This window comes from Aptenodytes patagonicus, chromosome 5 (assembly GCF_965638725.1).
Source record: "Aptenodytes patagonicus chromosome 5, bAptPat1.pri.cur, whole genome shotgun sequence".
NCBI lineage: Eukaryota > Metazoa > Chordata > Aves > Sphenisciformes > Spheniscidae > Aptenodytes > Aptenodytes patagonicus.
Genome location: NC_134953.1, coordinates 17,174,585 through 17,200,455, shown reverse-complemented (window position 1 = coordinate 17,200,455; position 25,871 = coordinate 17,174,585). Strand labels below are relative to the sequence as shown.

General features: G+C 39.3%; 1 protein-coding gene across 2 annotated transcripts in view; it reads left to right on the top strand.

Annotated features, from left to right (window-relative positions):
- LCOR (ligand dependent nuclear receptor corepressor) overlaps positions 1-25,871 on the top strand; it is a 62,212-nt gene that overhangs the window by 7,873 nt on the left and 28,468 nt on the right. For both annotated transcript variants that reach the window (XM_076338874.1, XM_076338875.1), the window contains exons 2-3: positions 23,478-23,543; positions 23,958-24,037. In XM_076338874.1, the coding sequence (XP_076194989.1) occupies positions 23,478-23,543; positions 23,958-24,037 (146 nt within the window). The remainder of the gene's footprint in view (positions 1-23,477; positions 23,544-23,957; positions 24,038-25,871) is intronic.

Genomic DNA, 25,871 nt, shown 5'->3' with positions numbered 1-25,871 from the left:
GTGGAGTAACTGACAGAGTAGGAAGAGGAACAGGTAGTCAAGCTAGAGTTCTTCATTTCTTGATTTCTTTTTTCGTTGGTTACACTAACAAAAGGATGTGAAAGTTTCAGCCCACAGCCTGCAATTCCCCACTCTAATACTTCCAGGCCAGTACGTAATGCAAATGTTCTTCACCCTGTTCTCCTGAGCACATAGCAGTGTCAGTCATTAGTCTGTAGCAATGTGCTGTTTGGCTCCCTTTGCTACTGAATATACGTTACAGGTGGCAGCTTGCTATGTTACCTGTGTAATAGACTCTGAGTTCAGCCTCCTGCCTTGCAAGGACGGGCTAGTCCTACAGCTGTTAAATTCTCCGCAGCAATTCATATGCACAAAGCTGTTACGTACTCTGCCTGTGCTTAGTATGCAGACAACCATGTGGGTCAGTTTTGAAACTTTGTCATGGGATGGCCACAGATTAGTCAGAGTAATGTGCTTGTACGCTTCAGCCAGGGAGTCTTGTGGCCAGAAGAGCCCTCTCTTAGCCTGTGCCTTGTGTCCTGCAGTCTTGGGCTTCTTAAGAAATATATAAATATATTGGAATACACAAAATGGATTGTGTTTAGACCTTACTGGCTTTGTTTAAATGCTGATAGCAAACTGGCTTGCTTGGCTCTTGGCTTCTTTGGCAGTTAATTTGTCCTTTTCGTGAACAAAGTGAAGATAAGCTAGTGTTATAGCAGACCTTGTCTCGAGTTTGGTCATCTCCTGGGTTAAGATTCCTAATTGTGGCAAAAATGATGAAAGCTGCTTTCTAGGTGATGCTTTATCATGATCTCTAGATGCGTTTCTGAAAACATGCCATTGTATCCTTTGCGTGAAGAAAACTTTTTGCAGAGGTGGACACTTAATAACTTCCATTTTGCTCTGCAAAAGCAAGAGAATAGGAAAGTATGGAGGTCATTTGCTTTTCTGACCTAAGAAAACTTAAAAGCAGTCTTAAAGCAGTGATTCCATTTACGTTCTTTAGAAAAGGAGGAGCATAGCTACCTTATCCCTAGCTTTCTCTTTCATATTTTGAAGTGATTAGTGAAACATAAGTTCATATGATACTATAATCTCTCTTCTGGGGTTTCTCACAAGGGTCTTACTTATTTCTTAAGGAAAAAACAGCCATCTGATAGTCTTCACTTCCAAAACAGGCAGTGAGGAAAACTTCTCTTAGGAAAAAAAAAAAGTTCTGCACTTCTGTTTTAATGATTGTTTCTTGATCTAACTGACCGCACTGCTAAGTAAGGGCAGTGCCCCTTGCTGGTTTTAAATGTCTTTTGGAAAAGTTGTACTCCTGTTCAACTGGCAGTGGAATGTTTCGGTGACCTTAGTGGTTATCATTTATCTGCATACGGTAGCTTACTATCTTTCAAAATATTACAAGATTGAGTGAAGGACAGAAAATTGTGAGGGAGAAACTAAGTGTGAAATGTTGATTACGTGTAGGTTTAGATGAGTATCCATACTTCAAAATGTGTTATGTAAGACAGGTGTATTGAGCCTTTGTAAAAAAGAAGTGTCAAAGTCTCTTGGAGGGGGGAAAAAGTAACTTTTTTCCCTGAAATGTTTCCCATGAATGTTTAGGTTATTCTAGCTTATACTTGGGGGACAAAATTATAGCAATTATAACACTAATTTTGGTATTTCTGGTTAAATGCTTAACTACTGCCCGCACATTTCTCTTGTTTTTTATACTTTTCTGTCCTCCTTGTCATTCTGTGCATTCATACAAAATAATAAAAATGTAATCATCTGGAACTGTATGGTAAGATGCGGTGAGAACCTGGTTCTCGTATCTTACAGGAAAATTTTTGTAAACTCTTCACAAAATCTAATCCCTTGGTCTTGCCTCTGCAATTTTTCTTTAGTGATGTGCAGTCATTTGGGAGTGAACGGCTTCAGTGTTCAGTTGAGACAGGCTGTGTGGAGGTCCATTTTGCGTATGATCTTTTGAATTCAGCAGGAATGCCATATTTATCTCTTGAACAAGCCTAACCCATTGAGGGAGGAAGTGTGTTTTGCCAGGGCTCCCTTAAATCAGTGGTTTTCAACCTGGAGTTGGCAAGAAGCAACTGTAGAAAACCAAGGCTATTGCCAGTAGTCTAAATTGCGTGGGGTCTTTGTGCTTTTCAGGAGCCCACAGTTTGAAAATTACTGCTCTAAATGATTTGTAAACAAGGGCTGTTTTTCCTTTCCAAAGTGGCTGTAGGTGTTAAGGACTATGAGCTGATATTTAGTCATCTATTAGATTAGGACTGAGTTTTATCTTTCCTTTCTCTTCTTATACCTAACCATTTAAAAGTATATTTTATCCAAAAATGGATGTCACGGAGGAGACTAACCCTGGAAAACTTCAACTTGAAAGCTAACTTCTGGAAAAAAGGTTACAGTGGCATTAAGTAGGTCTGTTTTAAGTGCTGCACTCCCTATACTCAGGGCTTCTGTATTTTCCCTTCCAAGAACCTTGCTGTGGAGGCCAAACTCCTGCTACAGAGTTTGTGTTGGATCTGAAGATTTCATTAGCACTCCTCCCTTACATGGCTGTGAAGGGAACTTTGAATACACGGGCTTGAGTGTAAACTGATGTAGTCTCAGTGCCATGCATTGGCAGATACTCTGAAAGAACAGGTAAACCGCCTTTCTGGTCTCAAGAGGACATGGATTTATTTATTTTAGTGACTAAAAGGTGTTTGAAGTATGGAATGGTCACTAAGCTGTCTGGTGATCCCTAGGTGCACTGCTGTTCTGGGTATCAAAGCCCAAATAGTCTCCATCCTGACCACTCTTCCAGCTCACTCTATTTTACTAGAAGCATAGCTGAGGTCACAGACTGAGCGCGCTAACGGGACAAAATTGAATATAGAGTTCAGAGGTTACTCTGCTCAACAAGTTACTCAGTTTCAAATTAGATTAAAAATTGACTTAGTAAGTTAAAGATGTTGCAGAACTGTAGTCTACTTTGCCATGGAGGCTGCAATCCTTGCCTGTAACAAACAGATTGGTTCTTATTCCTAAATCATCTGTTTGCCTATGACTAATCTTGAATTTGTATCTTCCTGCTGCTTGTACTTTGAACTGAATTTTGTGCTCCAAATAAGAACCGCAGATAGGGCTTTAAATTTTCTCAACCTCTCGTAGCCCAAGGACTGCTCCTGCGCCTAGGATAGGAAATGCCTCATGCAGCTTTATATATAATGGGAGGTGGTGGAGGGGAAGGCATGTAGGGAGAAGTCGATCTCAGCTGCTTTGGTCTACACTTACTGGCATGTTGATGAACTTTAGCAGCTAAATGCGCTTGTGATGACACCTCACAAACTTAAGAAAGTAAGCAGTTATTTTTGGAAACTTTTTTTTTTTGTTCCCAGGACTAAAACTACTAAACCTACTTAAAAAAAAAAAAAGTCTATGCAAAAACACTAGTTCCCAAGAAACCAGCACCTTCTGCTTATGCTCATAGGCATTTCAGCATCCTAACCCTAAATCCTGCTTGATGTTCTTTCCTGTCTGTCCTTCTAGTATCTGGAACTTGGAGGGTTTTCCACTGCTGTAAGGGAAGAGGAATGGTTCTTTCGTATTCAGTTTGGGGGAAGAGATGGGCAATTCTCTGATCTTATCTTTAAGGCAGATAGATCTTTGCTGTCAGCATGCCATGGTGCTGCCTAGGAGGGTTTTCATGATTCTGCCTGTAATCAGCAGACAGCTAATTTCAGAGCTGGTTTTTACTGGCAGACTTGCAGGGTTGAGTGCTGAATTTATTGCATAGTTTTGAGATTCTGTTGGTAGTGGCAAAACTTTCTTTAAAAAAAAAAAAAAAATTAAAGAATTCTTGCTCTGAACACTGGTTTGCTGCCCCATAGTTTTGCCAGTGCAGCTATATCAGGTTCTGTTTGTAAGCTGGGTCCTGAAGTCAAGGTTTGATAAGCCTTGGCTTTAGTGAGAGGTCCTAGGTTAGGCTGAGCAGGGTGTGTGGGACCTTAGCTGTGAGCAGGCCAGAACGAAAGCCATGGACGTGGGCGTGTGGAGGAATCTGTACAAGCGGTATCCCGTGCCTCTGAACTACAAAGCGTTGATTCTCAGTGGCTGCGAAAGGGCACTGGTGCCTGCTGGAGCAGCTTGTGGTTCGGTGTGACAAGTGAGGCTCTCCTGTGGACAAATTCCTGCTTTCTGTCAGCATGGCAGCCAGCGTGCAAATGGGCTTTGGCTGTTAGTGCAATAACTAGCTCACTCTCTGCTGTCAGTCCGCACGCAGTGTAGGGTTGGGGCTAAAGCTGAATGAGTCAGGTGGTCTTGGGGAATATGATCTTTCACTTCAGGTGGCCTCATGGAAGGTCATAAGGTTACTCTCATTTTCAAAATGACATGCAAAATGCCTGTCTACAGACTTTCAATCTCCTTGATAATGCGTTCTTTTACTCAGGTGGCTCCTCCCTGTTAATGCAGTCTGAGGGGAGGTAGACAAGATAGAGCCGAATATGAGCTAACGGGACATCATAGCCTTGAAATATCCCAAGAGTCTTTACTCTCGGAACCAGTGAAGGAAAATGAGTATCTCTCTAAAACTAGGTCTCTTTTGAAAATCCGGATTTAGCGTAAGTGAGGGTCAAACTTCACAAAGAATGCTTTTAGAAAAGGAGATGATAAACTTTAATAGCTGTATAATTACTCGCCTTGTTTGAATCCACTGAAGGACTGTAAAGGTGCATCTAAAATAAAGAATTAAAAAATTTTTGTTGTTCTGCCTCTGGATTAAGTTGGCTGTGAGTGCCATACTAAATGGTATAGTTAGTTTAGTTGAGATATATTTCTGTGAAATCCAGAGACAAGAAAAATGGAAGGTCAACCAGAGCAATGAAATAAATTTTGCACACAAATATAGCCTTACATAGATGTTTCTAGTGGTGTGGTGGTTGGGGTTGTTTTGTTTGGTTTTTGGTTTTTTGGGGTGTGTGGTTTTGTTGGTGGTTTTTTTTTTTTTTTTTTTCCCCTTTCTTTTTTTTGATGGGGTGGGGGTAAGCATAATTAAGAGACCTGTCTGAAGGGAAATCATGGCTATTTAGTCTGTAGTTCCAGTAACTTAAAACTAAACTCTGATAGTCCTCCAAATACATCTTAAAGCATTTTTGGGAAATAGACAAAATATTTCCCACTCTAGGTGAAAAACAGTTTCAGGTAAGTACCTGTCATCTTCCCATGGGAGAGAAAGAAGTATATTCTTTTGAAGCCTTTGCTTATTAAAGTTCTAGCGTGAAACTTGGGGGATAGCGTCTGGGGAGAGGCTGGTGGGAGGAGGCAGGCAGGCTTGGGTTTTTTTAGTTTTTAAGCTTAGAAAGTCAAATAGAAGTTACCTGGAAAAAGCTATTCTAAAAGCTTATTGTTTTCAGTTAATGAGTTAAGGGTTAGGACAGCATAGAGATTTGCCTAGATAGATTCATCGGAGAACCTTTCTTTTAAGGAAATCAACATCAGAAAATGGTCCTCAAGAATATCTAATAGAACCACTGTCGGCTTTTGAGCCATGAGTTATTCTTTTTCCAGAATAAAGTTAAACATTATGCTATCTATTTTTTTTTAACTGTACTGCATCACAGTAATGTAAGCAAGTTTGTAGAGGGTCAGATTTCTGAAAAGGCATAAAATTATTCTCAGTGCAAAATCACTATTTTAGTGGAAAATATTGAAATGTATGGATTATAGTTTATATATCCTAAACTTGATGTCTAGTGTGTGTAGAAGATGCTACAGGAAACATTCAGTAGACTTTTTTTTCCCTTTTAAATAAAGGAGAGGTTGTGCTAGAGCAACCGTAATAAAGCATTTCACCCTGACTTTGAAGAAACTGCAAGTCCACCTACAGACCTTGCCAAACTGTGTGAATTTGCGTTGCATTTATAGGCAGTACAGGTTTGGGCAGTAACTCTGACGGTAATTTCTGAGAAATCACAATTCTACGTCATTTAACCTAAATGAGCAGTATGGGAGAGTACCATTGTTTAATGCTGGCCAATATAGAAGATCCTTCAGGAGAGGTTCCACCACAGGAAAACAGAATACACATCCAAGGGATGCATAGCAGTGGAAGTGAATTTTCTTGTAAAAACACAATTCATGGTTACACAGTAGTTTTTAATCTAGTGTAGATTTAAAATGCTGCAGAGAAGGGTGATCATACCACCCCCTTTGTCCTAGTGCCCTCACTTTGTGCAGATGTGTGGTGGGTTGGATCAGGGAACTGATCCCTGAACCATCTTGTCGTGTTACCATGCAAATGCAAGATGAGTGAGGATCTGGGGAGGTGGGGAGGATGAGTGGGATCAGCCCTTTCAGTGGAGAGGAGGATTTATCATGGATTAAAGTGCCAGGTGATCAGTAATCATAGCTTCAAAACATTGAAGACATGCTGCAGAGTGGACTTCCCTGTCTACAGTAACCTTCAGTTTGCAGTAATCTGTCTTCTAGTAACTTGGGATAAGTGAGTTGTGGAATTCTGAGTCTTCTTACTCTGCTTCTCGTAATTAACAATTTACACAGTATATTTTGCAATCATACATTTTACATGCACATGCATTTTACTGCTGTTGAATTTTTTTCCCTCCTTTAAAGCACTTGAGTCAGGCAAGCCTCATTCTGCTCTTGATGCTGCCCTGCTAGTGAATGGGCCTCAAGTTGCAGTATGTCTCCAGTGAGTAGATAAAAATCTTTTATGCAATGTGCTTGTTCTTCATCAAATTACAGAGAAGCTGGTGCTGTAATGGAGACATTAGGATCATCACTAGCTGCTGTCAGCAAAAGGTGGTTTCCAGAGATCAAAACAGCTGAGTCTATCTTTATATCCCCTAGGAGTGGTTCTCATAGGTATTTCTTGGTTCTGGTTCCTACAGCATAATGGTGATCTTAATTCCTCTCCTTTTGGATTAGAGTCAGCACACTTTTGAATGTTAGTCTAAAGGAAGGGTTTCTGTTTACCCGTTTGGGTGATCCGCATGTTTGGGCTTTAAGGAAATGACAACAATCCCTGCTAGGGTACCATACACTTTTTATGTTTATGATGCCAATTGGAGAGATGGGCTGGTGCTGAAACAGCTTGTTTAGGGGCAGCGCTCTCCCTAATGGCAGAGGCAGTAGATTTCTAGCCGCAGGAGCCTCCTGAGGGTAGTCGACCCCTCATTACACTGTGAAGCATTCTTGGTTTAGTTCAGTATCTTCCCTTTTCACTGAGAAACAATCCCTACCGCAGAGGATACATGGGCTGATCACAAGATGGATGAGTCGAGCAGGTTTGAACTGGGCTTTCTATGTGGTCAGCCAGTCAGGATGCATATTCATCACGGCTACTGGTTTACGGATTTTGTGTTTAGACAAAGTTGAAAGTTGTCATAGGGCTTGCTTGACAGGAGTCACCAGGGCAAAAAAACAGGTAGAGCTAATGGCAGTTCAGCACTTGTGCTGAATTCATCTGCTGAGATTTGTCAGCCAGCAACTCTGATGGTTGACCGAGGAGCACGACAGAGCTATGTCAGACCAGCATGGTGTTCGGGAGAGAGATCTGTAGTAAGAACCACTTCCAGAACACATCTATTTGCTCATTCAGCAGTAGATCCCTTTGCCTTCCATTGGAGCTTTGTGATCCTTGCAGTGGTCCTGCAGGAGCATGAATCTGGGCTGCTCCTGTATATCTTGTCTGTTCTCAGCAGCACACTGTGCAAAAACCTGTGCAGCACATAGTATTGTTGACTCTAGCTCCTTTCTGTTCTAATAGGCCTTGATTCTCCAGCATCTTCACTGTAATACACATCTCCCATGTTTTTCACTTACAAGGAGTCCAAGGCAGTTACACATCTAACAAATCAAAGTGCATGCTCTGTTCTTGAACAGTCTCTTAAGCAGTAGCTACACTTCTAGTTCCTAAGCAGATGTACTCTGGGATTTCCTAAGCAGATGTACTCTGGGATTTCCTAAGCAGATGTACTCTGGGATTTGCTGGCCATGCTTTTCATGATGGTATTGCTTAAGGCAACCCCTTGTGTGGCCACTTAAACTTTGCCCTTATTGGAATTGGGATTCTGGGCTAGTTAAGCCTTTGTCTTAACCCTGAACAGCCATTCTTAGCAAGGTGAACTTGCAGAAGTTACTTCTTTTTTTTTTAAAAAAAAAAAAAAAAAAAAGGAGGAGGGGGAGTGAAATCACTTGTCTTGTCCCTTACGCAGTCTCATGAACTCGCACCAGTGTAACTGATGGAGTGCAGGGGTAGGAATGAGTGATGGAGCAGAGAAGGGAAGGGCTGCAAAACCAGTTGTTAATGCTGAAAGATATGGTCATGAGACTGTACTTTGAATCCATAGGCTTGATTGGAGTTTGCCTGCACGAGTTTTGCCTCATACTAGCACTGATCCTTCAAAAGGGACAAAAGATTACATAGATACTTTGCCAATGTCCCTTGTTGCAAAAAAGCAAAGATTAATTTTTGTCATGTCCAAAGCCTCCCATCTTCCTAAAATGCATTGAGTTCTTTAATGAGGTGATGTGATTCTCAGTTCTGTACTGGCCCTGTAGTTTAACTACTTTAAAATGGTACTACAATACCCTTAAAAGCTGGGTTTCATGTGCCTTTGGCTTGAGGGATGCCTGGGAATCTGTCATTTGAATTTCCATTGGAATATGCAGAACTAACCAGTTTCTGCCATTGATGAGGCAGACTGGTAGGAACTGTTTCTTTGTTCTTGCCATCACACCGCAAGCAGAAGCTGTAGATGTTCATAGGATGACTTACTTCAGAAATCACATAGCTTAATGGTTGTCAAAAGGGGGGAAAACCTTCAGTCTCCTGTTTTCATGTGATGATGATATGCATAAACTGAAGCACAAGCCTTCTTGGAGGCTTGTCCTAAGATTCAGCAAAATGATGGCTTCTATTAAAAGGTGGTTTGGTTTTTTTTTTTTTCATTTCCTCTTTGATCTGTGGACTATCCTGAGTATAAAGCATCTACGTGGTTGCCTCACTGAAGGCTTGTTACTGAGAGTAACAAACCCTGCAAAATTAGCCTATTCTGTTCATTTGGGGATGAAGCAGGATAAATGGCTCTTAGTTTGTGCCTGGAAGTCTTTCTGAAGAACAAAGGCTTGACAATCCTTGAAGATGTGTACTGGTTACTTAAACTTCTGCATTTGTATTTATGTGGCTGCTGGGGGTGGGGATCCTCTTGTAGCCTTTCTAAAGGTAGAGTCAGTTCTTTCCTCCTGTTGCATTTGCTCTTAAAGCTGGATAGTGCAGACATCTACCATGATGGATGACTGGATGTAATTCTCAGGAAAGTAACTTTAAGGCAAAAGTAAAGGCTAAAGGGTTTTTATTCTTTTTTTTTTTTTTTTTTTTTTTTTTTTTTTGTAGTTGAACTAGCTGTTTTGGTTTCTTTTCTCAAGGACCACATGAATAAATCTGAACAATACGAGGTTGAGTTGCACCTGTAAAAATGGATTCATTTTGTTAGCTTCCTCCTGTTCTGCACAAAGCCACGAGCAGCAGAAGTACTGGAAGAACCTGCTGCGTAGGCTTATGCTAACCGTATGTTAACTTTGCTTAAAAAAAATTAAACGCTGCCTCCTGCAGAACTTGATTTGCCATTGAGAAGAGCTTTCCACTTGCTGAGAGTGAAGGGGAATTTTTCAGTCCCTGGCAATTGTGCAAGGAGATGGCTATTGTTACTGGCTCAGAGACTATAGAAAGAACTTAAATTTCCCTGCTCTGTTTGATACCTCTGCAACTCTAAACTGTTTTTCAATGCAAATATTCGGCTGACTGTCCACTATTGCTGCTTCTAGGTTTCTTTCATTTTACTTTTTCTTCCCTTATCCCCGTGTTTCCTCTACATTGAGCGTTTGAAGTTATTTTTCATGAGACATTTTTGTTTCCAAACTAATTTTATTTTCTCTCTAGGTCATTTATGTATTTGTCTTCACTAATGTTTGCAACATCTCCGAACATAGTATCCTCTGTGAATTTAACTAACATGCTGTTTACCCTTTCTTCCAGATCCAGTTTCTGATCCTACTTCCACATTTGGGAGTATGCAAGGGACAAACACATCTCTTTGCGTAGCTTGACTGGATATCCCAAGACTAGGATGTTAGTATATTTAAACAATTTTTTTGCATTAAAATGTTGCCAGTATCTTAATTGCACATAGATTATTATTTTTTGAAATGTAATTAGCTTTATTAGCATTATGCATATTCAGAAGCCTGCTGGTAGAAACAGTTTTTCTGCAGTCTGACTAGTGCTTATTGGTGACTTTAAAACGGGTGCAGGAGTAGGAAGAATTTCAGGGTTGCTTTTTAAATGAGCCAGGCTTATTTAGTGTTGTAGCTTTAGCACTCATTCTTGAAAATCTTGGCTCTTTATCTAATAAGATTAACTGTAGGTTAAAACAAGAACATATAAAATATTTAGACTGTGTTCAAGGTATTTATGAAAGACCACTTCAGACTTCTGAATGCATGAATACAGGCCCTAGGAGAGATTTTTAAATACTTGAAATAGTCAAATATCTATAGAAATACTGCATCAAATAAGTGTTAACAAAAAAATAAAATTGCATACTGAAGTTTTTTGAATCCCTGCATCGCAGGTCACGTTATTCTGGTACTTGTAAGGAACCAGTTGTCTGGAAAAGTAAACCCTATGCTAAACTATTTCTGCAGATTTGGTAATGCAGCTTCCTTTAAAATGTGTTTTGTGATTGTGTAGTTATTGCAAAATGAGATATTGCATGTTTTCTGTTATGTAAGCTATTGTCTGGCAGTAATTAGCAGTTCAAAGATAAAGAAGTCAGCATTAAACTAATGTGCTATTTTTAAAAATGTATTTCTGACTCGGCCACCTCTTGGAGTGTCTCATGTATTCAACTACTACTATATCTAATTGAATTACTTATTGAAATGCTACTATAAGCAACTATTTAAATTACTGAAGTGAATTTGATGCTGAATGCTATGTTCGTTGTGTAGCTGTGGATTTTGCAGGTTCCTCTGCAGCCTTAGTTTTCCAGTGCGCTTCTGTTCTTTTCCCCTTGTAAATGAAAGGAGCCTTTACTTCACGTGGTTTGAATTTCTTTTGTTAAAACTGTTGCCGATCTTCTTGGCTAACATTTTAAAGTAATTGGTTATAGTTTCTCTGCTTGGATTTTCATTTGTACTGTCCAGCTCTGTACACGGGTAATAAATTTAGGTAAGATTGCAGGTCTTCTTTGGCTTAGCTACTTTGACAGATGTTCTCAGAAGAACTAGCGCTACGAAAGTACAGTGTTTTGCAACACTTGTTCTGGTATCCCGATGCATTTTGTTTTAGCGGCCAATTCCTTCACTCACCCCTTCTGGTGTTATTCTTGTGGTTTTATAGAAAAGCAAGTTTGTTATGGTTGCTTACAAGCTTTTCAAGGGAATTTGAGTACTATTGTTTATTTTATCAAATCTGCTGAAGCACAATGTGTTCTAGAAGTCTAATACTCCTTGAGCCTGGAAATGTTGCTGGTGTCAAAGAACACTTCTTTTAAAAGAAGTCGGCTATATCTGAAATAACCTTCAGAGGATTTAAGGTATAAAATTGACAGTAGTGGGAAACAAGGCACTTACATGAAATTGTTACTAATGCTTCTTGCACACGCTGCCTTTGGCAATTTATTGTTCACTCTTTATGCCATATTTTGGTCATTACATGTGCATGATACTCTTTTTCTTTTAGAGAAACTTACGCGTGAAGAATTCTGTAGGGAAAAAATGACCTTAAGGGAAGATATTTATGAAGTGTCATAGACATCAGCCTGTTTCGTAACTTTGAATATCTGTTAGTGCTACTCTAGACTTTTAATCCCTTAAGATCAGATGATTAGCATGTAGCCTGCAGAAGCGCAGTTTGTATCAAATTCCTTCGCTGTTTATATGGCTGTACTGCTGGCAGTTCCTAGCCATGGATTAGGAAATCCATTTCTGAGATTCTGCTCTGAAAGGACTGTCAGAAGCTACAAGAGCAGCTGCTTTGGATATAAGTGGACAGTGACCCTGATCTTAAAAGCTGAAGCTTTTCTAGCAAGGTAGCACTCAAAACTGTGAAGTGTTTCTGTTGTTTTTTCATATAGAGGTTGTTACAGATATTTCAGTCTCCAATAAATTTAGCAGCACAACATAGTGTGGAATGCCAAGCTTGGGAAGCTTTGTGTGTAGATTACCTGGCAAATTTAACTCAGATTTTGAACAAAGGACACGTGGTAGGCAGTTTCTTAGAAGGCTGAATGTTCTCCCAGTGTTTCTTCACTTAGCACTGAAGACTTGTTTTTAGATCTGCTGAGCATCCTAAACAGGGACTTCATTCTTTGAACAGACCTGAGGCAGTAACAGGTCTGCTAAGACCTTTTTATTGAAATACCAACTGTAAAATTGGAGCAAGGCTGGCTGTTCTAGAAGGCTGATCTCCAGATGGTTGTCTCTGTAACAGTTTGATGTTCTTGACTAGAAACGCGTAATTTGATTAATTGTGAGCATATTCTGAGATTCTGCTGTAATTCAATCATATTGAGAAACTTAGTGTGCAGAAAGTGTGGGACTGCTGTCTCCTCTCAAGTTCAGATCACACATGCTGCTTTCAAGCAAAGAACTTCAACTAGACTGAGAACAAAAGCTGTGAGGGAGTAGGGTGGCCTCAACCAAAGTACAGTGGATTAAATGTTTGACTTCCTTAATTATGAAAGGCTGATAACATGCTGTGCTTCAGGAATTCTAGAAGGTCTGGAGTAAATTAGGTGGAGAAGACTGGGCAGTTTCAAAAAGCTGGACAGAACTGCTTGGCTTGAGGAAAACTTAAAGATGATGACAGGAGCTGAAATTGCACTTAACTGAGTTATATACCCAGTAATATAAACTGTTAAATATACCTGTAGACACCAAATACACTGTAGCTACCCAGAAAAGATACTTGGGCATAACTTTGAACTTTTGGACACAAAATACCCTAAAGAAACTGGGTGTTTCTCCTGTGAAGCACATCTGCAGACATAGCTTATGGAATTGATGATGTGTATCTGAAGTTAGTAAGATTCAAAGAATTGCTACATGAAATGATGGCAAACATTGCATGACATCAGAAGTGAGAGAGAGATTTATCAGTCACTTGCTGTTTGGGAAAACTTCCATTAAACCCCAAAGGTCGGGCTATCTTATAGCTGTTTACTGCAAGTTTCTTGCATCTGTGTGTAGTTTTCTTAAAGGAGGTTCACTGCTCCTAGTCTACACTGAGTAATGCTCCATCACATCTGGCAATTTCAGTTCCCACAAGCTATTTCAGCACCAAATTGTTTTGCTGTTATAATCTTTTGTTACAAAGTTGTCAGCAGCTGTGGTTATGGTTCTCTGTTTCCAGAGGAGTATCAGGGCTTGCAGCTTCTTTAGTACATAGGCATAACCCGAGGTGTGAATGAAGGATAGGTAAGAATATTTCTGCTAGTATTTAGTTCTGTTGGCACGAGAGTAACAATAGTAATACAGCTGTATCTTCTGTGCTGTATGCAGGAGTTATCATGTGCCATTTTTTTTGTACCATTGTGCTCTTGATACTGTTGTCGTGCAGACGACCATAAAGCTGGAGGAGGTTGTTAGGCTTAGCTGTGCTCCCTTTGCACCTTGTGTTGTAGATTCACGAATGCCTCACTTGAGGTATACTTTAAAGGTGACTTCAGTGATGACAATTAGTCACCATAATCTGCCCTGTAGCTAGTATGAATTCTATGCTCATGTCTTTCAGTGTTAAGATTCTTCTCTCTGTGTGCTGATCTTTGTTTTGGGCGCTTTTATTTAAGGTGGATAACTTTTGCCCCCTGCCTTGCTTTCAGTTACCCTTTCATTTTTGTGTAGCTGCCTGTATCACCCACTGATTTCACCTAGGTCATCATTTCTGTTGAGATAGAGCTCAACAGTCCATCTGAAAAGGCTATGGATACTTTTCCAGAGTTTCTGGGAAGCCTTCTCAAAACATCAGGTGTGCTTCATATTCACTGTAGTCATGATTCAGCTTTCTTTCCATGATCTAGATTCTTCTTTTCTTCTGTTAGCTTCTTAATCAGAATTTAGATATACTCACTGGTGTTTTAGTGAAATAATCACTTGACTTAATAAAGTGGTGTGTCGTTGCACGTCATAAGACTTTTCAGGATCCTGTTACCTAGCTGGAGGAAAAGTCTTCATTGGGGCAATTATGTAATGGCTTATGATAGAGGTTTATTTAACGTCAGACAGACTTTTACAATCACAAATAACAGAGTAAAAAGGCTCTTGACAGTTTTTACCTTACAGGTAAGCTCAATATGTTCACGTCTCGACTAAGAAACGTTCAATAAACTTTCACAGGTCTATGCTATTTGCTGAAGATCATCAGATTTTCAATGATGGGTGATATAACTATATATTTAGTTTCCTAAGTAGAATCACATTTTCATTCTTCTTTGCAGACTCCTGTATAGGTTTGAAAATCTCTGTAGAGATGGTGAAAGGGGAATTTATAATTTGAGATCCAAAAAGAAGAGAATAATGTATTGAGTTAATTCAGTAATGACTGATGATATAACTGACCTCCTGTGATAAAGGAGGTGAAACCGAGTCATACTCCAGGGTGTGCTAGATCAAAGCTGTGGCTTGGTAGATGCTCTTTCTGCTGGCAGTCCTTGTTTAAATGGATTCAGCAGCTTGTGCCTACCCTTTCTGGGCTGTTTTTTAGCTGAATTGTTTCAGCTAGTCTGGGTTCAGTAGGTGGCTGTGCGTTGCAGACAGAGAATGATGTAGGGCAGGACTGAGTTGCTAGGGGAAGGCAACCCTCTTCAAATAGAACTGCTGTAGAGTATGAAATAGAGCTAATAGCCAGTTTAACCCACACCTCTAACACGCTTCTGCACCATGCCAATACATATCTCCTGAGGCTGGGGTGGAAATCACTGGTACCCTCTGCTTTCACATATACAACTTTTGGGGGAGAGAGAGGGTTTGTCCGTGGTTTAAACTGACTTGGGCCTCTGCTATACCTGGTTGTGGAAAGTTGTTCTTGACAGCACACCTGACTCTGGCTGGTCTGTGGTATGAGCATTACTATGGCCGTGAAATAAAGTGGAGCAGTGAATTGACCTTGCTGGAAATCCTCTCTTCTGTGGGAGGCGTTTTCCAGGCAGATCAATTCTGTCTACTGCAAGGCTATTCTTATGCTTGTGCTGGGGGAGCACGGGGTATGGGGATAAACACTGGTAGTTAATGAATGTCATCTTAACTTTGCTTGGCAGTGAAGCATTAACAGGTTGTCTCCAACAGGAAAAAAGTTTCAAGGTTTTTATTTTGCTGCAATAAATAATGCAACACTGTTGGATATGGAAAAAACTGCCTCGAGTTTGAACGATGTTTGGGTCTCTATAAAAAACTTTTGGTCCATGATGTTTTATGCTATTGAGCACTCTCATTCTTGGGCTACTTGGCTCTTTTAATCTGTTTATGAACTTTCTAGCTAGTTGGTATAGTTTCTTCTCGGTGAAAGCTGTACCTGGTTGCCTGCTGGAACTCCAGACCTGGAGGTTGAACAAATAAGAGCACTGTCTTTGAATTGAGATACTGAAAAACAACTCCCACTTCAATTTTCAGTGTTGAAGTTTGTTTGTTTGTTTGGGTTTTGTTGGGCTTTTTTGTTTGTTTGTTGGTTTTGGTTTTGTCTTAATTTAATGGTAGAATAGATCTAAGTGAAAACTACCTTTTTAAGGATACATAGAAAGTTGGTAGTTACTGAAACTCTTCTGCTGTCATTCTTTGCCATTTTGTGATGTCTGTTTTTTCTGGTTTATTTTCTAAAGTAATAAAATGCAAGTGTTTACATGAGAAGATTCCAGTCAGGTCCTGCATTGGTGGTGATGGGCTGTGAATCGTACAATAAACCTCCTGATCTTGAGTTAAAATGTAAAACAAAAGCCCACAACCCCTGACTTGAACAACTAGCCGGATTAGTGATGCAGTATCTACAAATCGGAGGATCTTCCCACCCCCGCAAATCCACATGAAGATTATGGCTCAGTCTGCCAGAGCAATTGCTGTATCTTGAGGTGATGTTGAGACAGCCATTGCAGAAAGTCCTTGGCTTTTCTCTAATTCTGCTGCTGAGACTTTTGATTAGAGATAAGACGGTTGCGTGCCTCCGTGTAATTCTCTTCTTGATATCAGATCACACACACAAAAATAGTCCTTGTGGGAGGGGGGCAGGAGATGGTCCATATTATGCCTTTTGCCTTGCTATACTCTGTACTCTGGCAACAAGCTTTATAACTTGTCACGTCTGTTTTTTTGGGGGGTGACTTTTCAGTTACAATCAGTGAGATAATCTGCCAGTTAAGAGTGCTAACATAGGATGGGGAGACCTGGTTCCATTTCTCGCACTTCAAAACAGCCTGATAACTTGCTTTCTTTGCCTCTCTGTTCTCCCCTGTAGAGGGGAGAGATCTACCCTCTTTCAGGGGATTTGGCAGGGCTCTTTTCAGTTGTGAAGGCAATTGCATTGCAGCGCTGTAGTTCAGATATGTAGCTGTTCTTCTGTCATACTTAGCTCATTAACTTTTAAATGCCTTGTTGAGAGTTTGATATTCCATCAGAGAAAATGTGCTTAGACTTGATTTTCAGAGGAAAAGGAATTGCTTGGTTGAGAGGGATGCTTGGAGAGAAGAGTGAGGATGGCCTGCTGCAGCCTCATCTTCTTTGTTAAAATTACGGTCCAGGAGTGGAATTTTAATGAAGTCTTGCAGGATGGATGGTCAGAAGCACTTCTATCAACAGTACTTATCTGTTGCCGTAGTAGGGGGTTTTTGTCCCTTTTTTGATTTCTCAGCTTATTGCTGTGGTAAGTTACTGTAACAGTGAAATGGCTGTTTGACAAAACATGTACCTTGTTGGCTTCTTGATTGCTTCAAATGAAACGTCTCTACTGGAGGTGCTGTTCTACGGTGAATAAAGCATTAGTCTAAGGCTGAAGGATTCTTTTTCTCTTGAGCTCCAAGGGCCTGTTTAGGGACCTCGGCAAGTGATACCACGTATTTTGTCTTGGGAACGCAAGGTGTTCTAGTGAAAAAAGCTACAGAAGAACTACGTATTGCTATATAGGACTTGGTTATATCTGTTCTTCTTTTAAACGGTACCTATCTTAACATCCTTCGTTCTTTTCTTCTGTATGCATGTGTCTGTATTGCTCTTTCAGAACCAGGTTATTGATATTTAAGGTCCCCGGAAAGTCCTTGTATTTACTAAAGCATCTGTTGTCTCTGGAGCAGGGACATCTGCAGTAAGTCCCTGAGCAGTGCAGTTTCATTAACAAAAATGTAGAAGCATGAACTTTGAAAAATTACTGAAGATGCACGGCTTTTTCTTTCTTTCTTCCCCAGGAAGCTGAGACAAAGTTGGTTTTGCTTGTAGTTGGAGTACTTAATTGGGCTCCATTCAGATAACGAGATCTCTCATCATAGGTGGGTGGGAGGTTCTCTTATTTTGTTGCATGAATAAAAGAATATTCACAACTTATAATTATATGCATGTCCTGAGACTTGGTGTATATTAATAACTGTCGTGTGACTTTTTTTCCCTTCCCCTGTTGCTTGGTCTTGCTTTTCTATTAAGATGCCTGTGACTGAAACATTCAAGTTTAATAGATTTTTGTCCTGAAAGAGACAGAATTCCCGTGTTACACATAGACTGTAGGATTTTTCTGAATTAATTCCTGCTTCAAATCCCATAGCTGTGGATAAATATATCCAATCTTGACCAGAAAATCTAGGCATGAGAAATCCAATAAAAACCTGATGCGATGGTGGTGGCTGTTGCTTCCTACTAGTTAATGAGACTCCTAACATGATGAATGTAAGTGCTGGGGGAGAGTACAAGCGGAATGGATCGTAGCGGCCAGCCCACGCTTCCCTAAGTAACACCTCCAGAATCCTAGGCTAGGGAAAGCATCGGTCTGGTCCTGGAGTGCATGTCTTGTGTTTTCAATTGGACCCTTGTAAAATTAGGAGTGTCTTATGTGTGGCTGAGTTTGATCAGCTTCCGATTTCAGCTGCTGGATCTGGGTATGTCTTTGAGAAGCTGTTTTTCCTGTTCCTAGATGTGTGTTTTGTGGCTTTCTCCATTCCCCTCCGCCCCCCTCTCAAAGTAGTGTTTAATTGCATTTGCTTTGGTAAGCAGCCTCTGTGACCTGGGCCTTTTGTTATTTACTGTTCTTCCTGTCTTTGTATCTCCTGCAAATTTAGTGACTGCTTTCTTCCAAGTCACCCGCTAAAATGTTAAATGGCATAGGGCCAAGAACCAATACCAGATGGACCTCACTAGCAGTGGTTTCCCATTGACACCAACATTTCAAGAGCTGTCACTTAATCGATTTTTAATCTGTTTTATATGTATTTGGCTGATTTTTGGTTGGTTGGTTGGTTTGGGTTTTTTTTTTCCTGGCTGTGGTTTTAGTCAAAATGTGTTGTGCCAGCCCAAAAATGTTACATAAATCTAAAAATATTATAACAAACCTGTTACTGTTGTTAATCAAATTTTTAGTTTCATAAAAGTCAAATTAAATAAGATACTTTTTGTAAGCCCATGTTGATTGACAATACTTTTGCTGTTAATTCCTCAGTAGTCCTCTGAGCTGTTCCTTGTTTTTGAAAACCTTTACCAAGTTGAGACCCCAGTACTTATCTGTTTAATGTTTTGACATTTCAAAGGGATGTTGGGTTTTTTTTTTTCCAGCCTATTGGAACTTTCTTAATATTCCAAGACTTTCTGGAATGAAACACTGCTGCAAACATTCTTTGAGTAACTAAAAAAAAAAAAAAAAAAAAAAAAAATCACCTCCATAGCATTTTAAGACTGTTCACTTACAAATGTTAAATAACATCACCTTGACAGATTTTGTTGAATGATCGTATGCCATTCTATTGAATGTTTGTTAATACACTACCATATTCTTAGAGAATTTTTTTTTTGTAATATGCATATGTGCTGCCTCTTTGGTTTTATCTTTGCTTACTTTAAAGCTGTGTGCGTATCTTTGCTCTGACCTTTGTAACATTTCTGAATTTTGATTTATGTTCTCTGCTCTGAATCCCCCTGCCCCTCTTCCAACCTCTTGTCTCCTCTTTGTGCTTTCACTCTTAGTCGCATTGTGGTTTTGGTTTTTTTTTGATTTTGCTGGGGTTTTATTTATTTATTTATTAAATTAAGAGGTCAGACTTTTTTTCCCATGATACTGTTTTGAGGGTTTCTAGTAAAAAGTTCTTAATAGTTAAGAAATTTAAACAAAAGATGTAGACAACTATTGTCTTAATTGATTTGACTCAATTTCCAGCTTTTTAAAGTGCAAATTGCTATGTATTAGGCTGATTGTTTATTATAAATAAATGCTGATGAATCAGTTGTCTTATTGGAGACCAATTGCAATAGAAAATATCTACTATACTTAACCACTGCCCTGGCTAGTACTTATTTAGTCTATTGAGATCTAGCTTACAAATTGATATTCAAAGATTAAATTGGTATTCACAGATTAGTTATCAACTCTTCAGCCCTATGTATGTTGTTTTTTATTTCGCTTGTTCAGGGCCCTTGCTATGTTGATTTTTTTTTTTTTTTTTTTTTTTAGTTTTTTTAACAATTTATGTAATAGTAAAGATGGATTGTAGCCTTTCTTTTTCTTTAGTGCTCTCAAAATTATTTGACTTCTAGTTAGCGGTACAAGCTTTACTGCTTTGACTAGATGTGTGTGTAGGGCTGAATTATGTAGTGAATATTAAAGGGTATGTTTGAGCTGTGCTGTCGCAGGGGAAAAAAGCATTGTTTGAAATGCTAGGCTCTGTGTCAATGGCAGTCCAGAAATGCACCCCTGTCTCCTTCTGAAGATCTTGCATTCCTGTTTTTTAAAGGGGAGAGTGTGTCTTTGGCTAATCCATGTTGCTAGAGATCAGCCAGTAAAGTCCTCTCTTGGACTATCAACTTCTCTAATAGTGTTATCTCAAGGAGCCTGGTAGCTACTTAATCATTACAAGTGCTCTCAGTTTTAAGGCAAAAGGTGGAATGAGGATCTAACTGGATTTTTTTTTTTTTTTTTTTTAAAGCTTGAAATTAAACTGTTGTCTTAAACTGTCAACCAACAAACTATAATTGCAGTTTAAATTTATGACTTAAAATATTTGGTTACAGAAGGGAGGATGAAAATGCCAGAAAAGATGAAAATAAAACTATTTAGGTGCAGACACAAAACTAGTGAAATTTGACCATGCTGAAAACTGCATAGTTAACTCTTCTTTTTTTTTTTTTTTTTTTTTTTTTTTTTAAGTTTTAATTTCTGTGCTTGTTAATCTTAGCATAAAAATGGCACATCCATATTCTGATTTTTGTCAGAGGACATTTTAGAGACTAATGTTTCTTAAATATTGCTATTCTTTTAGAGCTAACAATTGTGAAATAGTAGTAAGTGTGTAACAACCTCTGCATTTAAAAAGTTATTCCACCCTTGCTTCAGTACTAAGGGTTTTCTTTGTTCTTTCTGGGATTTCCCCCCACCCCCCCCCCAATTCTTCACTTGCTAGAGAGCCTTCTGAGGTAGAGAAGATGTTTTATACTTTGTAAATGTTGTATTTTTAAAAAAATTAAAAACTTTTTTCTAAATTCTTACACTAACACCCAAAAGATGTTTTTCCTTGTATAGGTCACCAGTAACATTATAAGGGTTAAATGTATGGCTGCTTTAACTGTGAGGAACGTATCTAAGAGAAAGCTTTAAAATATTGGGCTCTTCATCCCTTTTTCTCTCTTCTGTTATTCCTGCGACTTTTCCACTGGCCCTGCTCTTCAGCTGCTGTGAACTGTCAGACACTGAAAAATAAATGATGAAAATATAGAAATCAGAATTTAGCAGAGGCAGCCATGTTAATTTCTGTTCCATTTGAAATGCAGGAAAATATCATCTGCCAAATGGAAAAGGACAATCGGTGGGAAAAGAAATGTTCTTTTCAAGCTTCTAAGAGCAGTGACAATGGAGAGAAAAAATACTATAAAAAGTAGGCAGCTCCTTTTTCCAAGATTTTGTTTTCAATGTATTATGCATGATTAACTGTACACAGTTGCTCTTTTGGAGTCCTGAATGACTGAATACTACATCGCAGGGCTTATACTGTCTTTACTGCATTGCACTTTGCGTTTGGGGGGGAATAGGTCTTAGCTTCATGGCAGTTTTGCCAGTCTTTAGTATAGTTTTTGAATACATTCATACTTCCCTTATTTGCCTTTTTTTAATGTCAAGCATTGCACATAAGATGTTCTGCTGTTGCTATGCAACTGCTAAATCCAATATTTAATATTAATAAAAACCGAGTGGCATTAGCATCACTGAGAACAGTGGGCTAGCAAACTATGATTGTACAATATCCAAGCTGTAAAACTTGGCAGGGGCTTCAGTGTGCAATTGCAGGCATGGCAAACTGTGGGGCATGAGTCATTGGCAGTTACTATTTTAAGAGTGGTGAGTTTGAGTAAAATTTCTGAGCTCTTTTGATTATTATTTATATATATAAAAATACTTTTTTTTTAAAAAAAAAAAAACCAAAAAGCTAAAGAATGAGGTTGGTTAGCTGTTTTCCTTAAGGTTTCATTTCAGATACAAATTGTGAGGGGTCACTACCCATAAAAGAGTCAACGTTACAAACCTATGGGTCAATACCCTGATTCTCCTATTTTTCTTCTAGGTCAGGTTGGTCGGCCCTTTCCCACTGTTCCTGCCACTTCCTGAAGCCTGAATTGGCTTTTTTTGGAGGCAGTACTACTTCTCTGCCTGACAAGGTGCTGTTCAATGGGACGTTTTTCCTCTTTCACCTTGTTTTCTGATCTCTCCCCTGTTTCTCTTTACTCTCGACTGTTACTTCACCGTCACTCTTTCACCTTTTTTGGGTTTTTTTTTTGGTTTTGTTGTTGTTGTTCTCCACTTGGTCCTTTCTGCGATTAGATGTTTAGTGTCAGCCCCTTTAGGCACTAGATCAAGGATGGTGGTATGCCCTGGCAATGCTTTGGCCATCTAAGTCATGTTGCAGGCTGCAAACTCTGTAGGGTCCTCCACCTGATGTCTGAAGATGTTAGTGCACTGGCACTCTTGCTGACACCCAGAGGGGTGTTACGCTACTTGTCCTTTCCTTTTTGAAGAGTGCTGTCCAAAAGATAACTTTGATATTAGATCTATATTAAGTCAAAGTTACCTTAGAATTATGGCTCTTTTGCAATGTAATAACTGATTTCCTTGATAGCATGAGATCATTTAGATTTCGACTGGTGTCTTAAAATGGCTATTTCAGGTAGTTTATCTGTCCCCGATTCACCCATGCAAGTTTCTCTAAATTTAAAACTGTATTTTTGTGCCTTAAACTTTCGTTTTTCATTTCTTCTTTTGCCTCTCAAAGATTCAGGCAAGTAGGAGATAACTGCCCCTAGCTATATGCAAACTGTTATTAAACCTACAACACAAAAGTATTAAGGGGGGGGGGGATACAGTAAGTTGTAGTCCTGAGTTTTATGGTCATGTTGGGAATACATTTTTATAACCGGGTGGAATTGTGTCTGTCCCCCTTAAAGTAGTTTTTGTACTTCTCATATTCACTCTGCTAACCTGTCTTCTCATAGTACTGGGTAGTTAATAGCTCCATAGATTTTACTGCCAGCAGGGGTTTAGTGTAATATTGATTTAACATTTCCAAATAATGGCGGTAATTTCGGTAAAGGTTTTTCCTCTTTTGGAATAAACTAAAATTGGTTAGATTTATTTTAAGTGAGGCATAAATCATGGCATTGAAGTAAATCGGACTGTGTATCTTAGAGGCGGATCTGTGATTGGAATTTGATTCCTTAGTGGCATGGCACTGCTGAATCCCTTTCTTTCGAATTTTCTCTTCAAACCTGTAACTCTTCAGGAAACACTGATTCTAATGTTTGCTGAAATTCAGAAAAGTAACTGAATGCCACTCAGATGGAAGAATGTATTTTTTTAATTGGGAAAACGTCCCTTATTTCCGTTCGGAGGCCTAAGCAAGGGAAACTTTTTTTTTTTTTGTACAGAAATTACCTGGTCACGTTGTAGAACCTACAACTTCCTATTTTCTTTCCAAAATGGTTTATTTCAATGTCGTAATGTTCTTTGTTTTTAACCTAGCTATTTACAAAAGTGCAGGAGTCGGTGGACTCTAGGTTGTGCTATGATTTGTCAGTAGTTCAGTCATCACAATTGACCTATGCATCTTGTAATACTTAGAGAAAACACGTTGAGCTCTGTTCTTGGAACAGATAAATATAGAACTGCTATTGTGAATATTCTTGTAGTGACGTACTTAATCTAGAAAGCTAACAATTCTTTTATTTGCTTTTAGGGTTTGAAAGTATTCTAGAAGGCCTGTTTGGACCTGGATTATTAAAAGATCTCAGTTTGTTTAAAGGTATTCAATCTCTATTTTTGTATCTTGTTCTGCATTTCTAATGACAGAAGCAGCCCCAGCTCTGCCTCTAGAAAATGTGTGTTACCGTGGTGATTTGTGCTTTTTTCCCCCTCCCCCAGGCAGTGCTCACAGTTAGTTTCATATTGGCTAAAATTACTAATGAGTGTGCGTTCATCTTTATGTAGCTGGGAGTGTATTTGGCAGTGCTCGGAAAAACAGATTTGTTGTGCACAGATAAAATGTATACAGTTTGGTAATCTGGGGATTTAGAAAAATGGCCGAAATGAAGCCTGCATCCTCAGAATGCAGGCAAGAATGTTGTGAAACAGGTATTTAATTCGGCATTTCTCTTTTGGCTCCAGTTGTGTCGCGGTTTATGAATATGAAGTAATTTGCTATTCCTCTGATTTACAGACTGTGAGCCTGAAGGTGTTTCTGATTGGTCTTTTGATGAAAATTGTCTTTTCTGCTGCCTGAGAAGAGAAAAAGTGAAGGTAACAATGCAGATGTGTGAAGCTAGTAGTTGTAGGGGAGGGACAAAGGGAGGGAGTTTGCTGCTCCTAGTTAACTGAACATAGAAAATCTGCAACCTCCTACCCCTTTCTCCTCCTTCGGAAAAAGGCTTTCTGAATCCAAATAATATAAGTTAATGAAGAGACTTGCTTCTTCTCTGCAACTTTTTCTTTATAGTATGTGATGCGGATTTATTTTTCTGTGCAGTGGCTCTTTCTGTTTGGTGTTTTTTGTTTGTTTGGGGGTTTTTTTTGAGTTCTTTGTAAGAGATCTTGTTGGGATCATGTAACCCTTCCCAAGGGAGCCAGACTTTGGCTTGTGCATGTTTACTACAGTCAGACGCTGAGCTTATCTTCAGTATGGAAATGTGGTCCATTTTAACAACCTAGAGTCTTGTTCTGTATCTTGGAATCTCTTTCCCTGTGGGCTGTATCCTTTTATTAAAGGGCTCATATGTATGGTAGATTTTGTACCGTGCTTGTTTATAACCAAGACAGAGCCTAAACGTGGACAAGTCAGCTTTGCCAACATAATAAACTTGCAGTTTGTTTTCTTAATGAGATTATAGCTATATATGAAACAAAGGCTATCGTGCTATACGTGATTGTTGCTCAGCCCACGTTTTGAAATAATGATTGTTCTATAGCATAGGAAGGAAGGCTCATCTGTCTTGGCAAAACTATTTGCTGGAACTCTTAACTACCGGTTCTTCCTGCACAATGTAGAATAACATGCAGAGTGGATCTCTATCAACTTAGAAATGAAACAAAAGCACCCTTCCCTCCGCAGCAGCTAACATGTACGGCTGCATGGCTTGTTCATAAAGGAAGTACCTTGTTTACGCTGATACTTGCCATGTTGCTGGTTTATGCTTGTTTTTGTTAAGGCATGGGGAGGAGGGTTAGGAACGCTTGCATTTAGAACAGATGTAAGGCATCATACTTTCTTTCATTGAGACTGACAGCAGGTAAGCTGTATGTACGCTTGTGCTCTAAGGAGTTCTGTCTTGTTTGATGTACGTCATCTCATAAAAAGACAAAATTCAGTGTTTAGCACAGTCCTAGTTAAGCCATTGAATTGATTCAGAAATTAATTTTGTGGTGTGGTCAGAGACTGGTCGTAGTCTGGGAGAATCTAACAGTGTATGGGTAGATCTTCAAAATGACTGTTTACATCTCAATCGTCCTCACAGGTCCACAATAACTAAAATACAGCTCCTGAAAATCGGTGATTGTTAGGTGAAGACAAAAACTAAGAACACGAGTGTCTACAGTATAGTGCGCTGATTAGGCATGGTCGTCTTGTCCTTTTCAAGCTTCTACACAACTTTTAGTCGGAAGCTGAGATACCGCTATTTATATTTTCATGTACTTTGCTAGGCTTTTCTTTCTAGTTTCACATAGTAAAGCATAGCTCATGATTGTGAGTATCACTGACAAACTGGTGATGTGTTCCTTATGCTAGTGCTAGTTACCATTTACATTAAGGTTCCTCATGTGGTTTCCCATTGTACTGTGTGGTGGCTTTTAAATGGGCGAAAGAAAAGATGCAGATGTGGTGTGCTCTGTGGTGTTTTGGCATCAGGGATCTAAGGAGATTTTAGGATTGTGTACAGATTGACACAGAACGCAGCAGGGGCGTGCGGCATCGCTACGCAGAGGCACTAAGTGAAGGGGAAGGAGGCTGTAAGTTCTGAGCAGGCTGGAGGGAAACGAAAGTTGTTAAAGGCTGTGGTAGTGTCAGTCAGCCACTGTGGGCTCAGGTAGAATAATTTTATAAATAAAACCCAAGCAATTTCTGTCACTTTACATTTCA